Here is a 4,972-nt window from a genome sequence, read left to right on the forward strand (position 1 = left end):
AAAAAAAAAAAAAAAAAAAAAGAGGCGAATTTTTACATTTTCAAAAGAAAAATTGTTACTTTTCTCACGACATGCATCATGCAAAGTAATAAGTAGGATTTAAGATTAGTATGTGACTTATTAGGTGAAGAAGAATAGGAGAAAGTGAGAATCCTTTGAAGCAAAGCACATGGAAAGTGTAATTATTTCAGAAGTGAGAATTAAAGCAAGTGAAAAGGTGAAAATGGAACCCATGCTTACTTGCTTCCTCTCCTACTAGCCACTTTCAATTTCTATCAAACGCATTAACTTCTCTTTTTTTCCCTCATTTTCAACTTCACACCATCCCTATTCTTTCAGTTTATCGACTTTCCAATATAGTATTTGTGAAACTTAGCAGTCATATATACCACATGTTTATTTTTAGGGTATCATCGAAACAATAAAATTTAGCAGTCAATAAATAAACAAAATATATATACTGTAACTGTATATATATATCTATATGTATCACTTGTTTATCGAACAAACTTAAACAAACCACATGAGAGTTTAAATGCAGACATGTTGAAAGAAAACTTCAAACTATCTTGTCCATGTATATTAATATAGTAACTATCTAGAATATTTGTATAACCCTAACTTTTGAATTTGTACGATACAAAAGCGTAAGTAAACCAGATTATCTGTATTAAGTCTCTGACAGAACGATCATTTCGTTTGATGTAGAGAAAATTGCAAAAAATCAAGTAGACTAATAACATCATAATCTTTATTAAAAAAAACACATTCAGATATGGAACGGTTTCTTGTTTTATCAATAGTATATATTATCTGCATTTTATTCGTCTACAGTAAAGTGGACTTTTATTTAATGCTATCGTCTTAACAACAAATTTCAAATACTTCTTGGTGGGATCCCGGCTCATCCTCGGAATCCGAAAATCAAACTGAGACAGAACGTCGATATTATATATTTAAAAAATTGGCACATTGGTTAAAAGCGTTAGACGGTGGATTATGAAATCTATATATGTAACTAGCTTTCTAAATAAAAGGTTATTTGTTTTACAATTTTAAAACACATGTTGAATGAAAGTTTAATTTGGATAATTTTAAATCAATGGTTGCTCTAGATTCGAAAGTCGTTATTGGTGAAACCTAGGTTTAGATATCTTGTCCATTACAACATGTAAATTAATTAATTACGGCAAAGGGCTTTATTCTCATAAATAAGATATTTCAAATATTTGCTTGTTAGGTTATCCCCAACGGGGGATTTAGAGAGGAGTTTATTTGCTTGTTAGGTTATCCCCAACGGGGGGATTTAGAGAGGAGTTTTAGTGGAAAAGTAAAAAAAATTAAATTAAAAAGGAAGAAAAAGAAGAAGAGCTCCTCTTAATTAGTATACTCAATTTTAGATAAGAGGCGGTAACGTGTCAGCGTAAGGTTGGGTGAAAAGTTTTATTAAGAGCAATTTTTTTTTTGGCCCGATTGTGTTGTGTTCTTTCGCTTTCTCTCTCTCTCGCTCTCTGTCGCGAATCTCTCAATTATTTTTTTTGGCCCGATTGAACTTGGACGAGATTGTATCTGAGGAGATTGAATTCGGAGTCGAATCGATCAAAGGAGATTGAATCGACTGAAATCGGAGGAGCTTGAACCTATTGATGCTAGAGCCATCACAGAGGCTGTTTCTTGTGGCGATGATGTGTTTGGGAGCAAATCCCAGAAGTTTCTTAGGCAATTTAGAGAGAAACTGAGTGAGAGCTTGGTGATTGAAGTGTTGCTTTTGATACAAAGACCTTCTGATGTTATCAGCTTCTTCGTTTGGGCAGGTAGGCAGATTGGTTATAAGCATACTCCTCCTGTGTATACCGCTTTGGTTGACCTGATTGTACGTGATGATGACGAAAATATTCCGGAAGAACTCTTGCAACAGATTAGAGATGATGATAAGGAAGCGTTTGGGGAAGCTCTATCATTGATGGAAGTGGAGAAAGCTTGCCAGATTTTTAAAAGGATGTGTGGCAGCAAAGATGTTCCAGATGTAGATATGTACTTCAAGCAGTATGATGATGATAGCGAGAGGCCGAATGTAGTTACATATGGAGCTTTACTGGATGGNTTGGACGAGATTGTATCTGAGGAGATTGAATTCGGAGTCGAATCGATCAAAGGAGATTGAATCGACTGAAATCGGAGGAGCTTGAACCTATTGATGCTAGAGCCATCACAGAGGCTGTTTCTTGTGGCGATGATGTGTTTGGGAGCAAATCCCAGAAGTTTCTTAGGCAATTTAGAGAGAAACTGAGTGAGAGCTTGGTGATTGAAGTGTTGCTTTTGATACAAAGACCTTCTGATGTTATCAGCTTCTTCGTTTGGGCAGGTAGGCAGATTGGTTATAAGCATACTCCTCCTGTGTATACCGCTTTGGTTGACCTGATTGTACGTGATGATGACGAAAATATTCCGGAAGAACTCTTGCAACAGATTAGAGATGATGATAAGGAAGCGTTTGGGGAAGCTCTATCATTGATGGAAGTGGAGAAAGCTTGCCAGATTTTTAAAAGGATGTGTGGCAGCAAAGATGTTCCAGATGTAGATATGTACTTCAAGCAGTATGATGATGATAGCGAGAGGCCGAATGTAGTTACATATGGAGCTTTACTGGATGGTCTAATGTGATGCTTCGTCAATCTACCAGTCCTAGTGGAATTGTTAAGTTTGAGGTATAACTAAGGGAGCTGAGAATTTAATCTTGTATTGGATGTGTTTGTTGTTGCAGGGCCGATATGAAATCATTTCTCTGTCAGGTTCTTTCTTGAATTCTGAGAATAATGGTACTGTGACCAAAAGTGGTAACTTGAGTGTGTCCCTGGCTGGACAAGATGGCTGAATTGTGTTTGCAGTTCAATTGATTTTTGCTATCTGTTGTGTTTGCAGGATATGGGATTTATCCTTAGAGAAGGATGAAGAAGAAGAGGCAGAGTTCAAAGCACAGACCAAGGAGCAAGTGAACACACCTCAAGACTTGCCTCCTCAGCTTCTCTTCGTTCACCAAGTAACATTTTTACTTTAGCATCATTGCCTCGGTTTTGTTTGATCCTTGTGTTTTTCGGTAACAAGTAGGGTTTAGGGTTCTTGCTATATGATTGAGATCCTGCGGTTTTTTGATATATGTGATTGATGATTTGTGTTGTTGTGTTGTCTTAATCCGACAGGTGAGGCGCTTGCTGTGTCTCTTGATGCTTGGTGATGCAGAATGATTGATGCTGCCAGTTCTCGCTCTTTATGTATGTAACAACCCGTCCCGTGGGAAGGTTGTTAAAGGGTGGGGACCAGGGTTCGAGGAACGCCTGGTACACCAATAACCTACTGTGGATTTGGATGAATAGTTCCATTTGCCCAGTGAGGGGTTAGGATCGATGCCCTGCAGGGCCAGCTTGGGGTCCGTTTGGGCGGCTAGCAGTGAGGCTAGCGGGCTAGCAGTGAGGCTAGTGGGGTCCACGGGACGGGTTGTCATAATGTATAACCATGGAGACAAGACTCTCTCTCGGATCCCAGTCTCTGCATCAAATCTCAATCAGGATTTCTCAGCGTTACTTCAAGAATCTCAGTTGAAGAAACAGTTAATGAAACAGGAGCTCTGTGATTATGATCAGAACATATGCATGAGTGACATCACCAACAACAGTTTCCAACATCCTTGCGTCACAAAAACAGAACATTACTCGGGGGTACAAGAATCCTTTGGGATGAATGAGTTGATGCAGAAGGAGTTTTATGGGTATGATCAGAACATGTGTAGTATGGGTAACATCAATAGCAGCAGCTTTCAACATCCTTGCGTCTCAAACACAGAAGCAGTACAAGAATCTGTGAATAACTATGGGCTGGATCAGTTGATGCAGATGCAGTTTTATGGTTGTGATCAGAACATGTCTAGTATGGGTAACTCCGGGTTGATGCAGCATGAAGTTTATGGTTATGATCAGAACTTGTGTACGAGTGATATTACCGACAGAAACGTTCCAGATCCTAGTCTCTCAAACACAGTCTGAGATTTATCTGAAATCAATCAAACTGTCCAATTATGAAGCTGTCTATGCATTGCATTGGTGTCTATTTGGTAGTACGAGGACAATTAATATGTATATTGCATCAACATATAATTTTCTTTATTTGTACCTTCTTTATGAATAAGAACATTGTGTTTAGTAAGTGTTGTTCTTGGTCTATATTTTATGAAATGCAATAATTTTATAAATTTTATGAAATGTAATAATTTTATAAACATATATCTCAAATGCAATAATTTCATATTCTAATTGATTTTTTTTTTTCAAAAAAAAAAATTAATTAAGAAACTCAAAATAAGAACCCACCATTGGGGGAAAGCTTTTAATTAACAAACCCAAAGTTCTTAATCATCTCAAACTACAAAAATATATGAATAAATAATTTAAGAGCCCCTAAAATATATCCCCCCATTGGGCTTGCCCTTAACCTTTTACCAAAAAAAAAAAATATATATATATTTGCTTGTAATTTTATTTCATCAAACATATCATACATATATAATTTTGAAAACAAGCAATTTCTGAAGTTTAGAAGTAAGACAAAAAACAAAAAGATGATTTCTGAAGAACTGGCAAACTAGTGTGGATGAAGGCGTAAGCAAGAAGATAAAAGACAAGAGTTAATTTTAACGAAGCAAATTCTACGTAGACGACTTAGACTAAGGGGCTATACTATTACTACAAAAAGCTGACAAATACAGTTAGGCATGAGTAAACATTAACTACTAATAGATTTTGTGCAAACATTAAATGATGTGTTTGCATTTTGCATGTGTATGTATATACTGATTAGAGCATTTCGTAGCATGTGCCAAAGGTGCAATTTTACCAGTGTTAAAGTTCTTTTCTAGTACTAAGTTGTGGTTCTATAATGCGCATAATCCAATTCCTAGACCACTAGTTTGCTAATATAT

At 36.6% G+C, this 4,972-nt stretch overlaps 1 protein-coding gene across 1 annotated transcript; it reads left to right on the forward strand.

Moving 5' to 3' along the window:
• Nucleotides 3,504-4,040, forward strand: LOC109129110 (agamous-like MADS-box protein AGL75). Its single transcript, XM_019236740.1, has one exon. The coding sequence runs from the start codon at nucleotides 3,504-3,506 to the stop codon at nucleotides 4,038-4,040; it is 537 nt and encodes a 178-aa protein (XP_019092285.1).

Source organism: Camelina sativa, chromosome 15 (genome assembly GCF_000633955.1).
Source record: "Camelina sativa cultivar DH55 chromosome 15, Cs, whole genome shotgun sequence".
Classification (NCBI taxonomy): Eukaryota; Viridiplantae; Streptophyta; class Magnoliopsida; order Brassicales; family Brassicaceae; genus Camelina; species Camelina sativa.

Bases quoted from the DNA above. Each gene is read 5' to 3' on its own strand.
- LOC109129110 (XM_019236740.1), top strand. From the start codon at position 3,504: ATGTATAACCATGGAGACAAGACTCTCTCTCGGATCCCAGTCTCTGCA.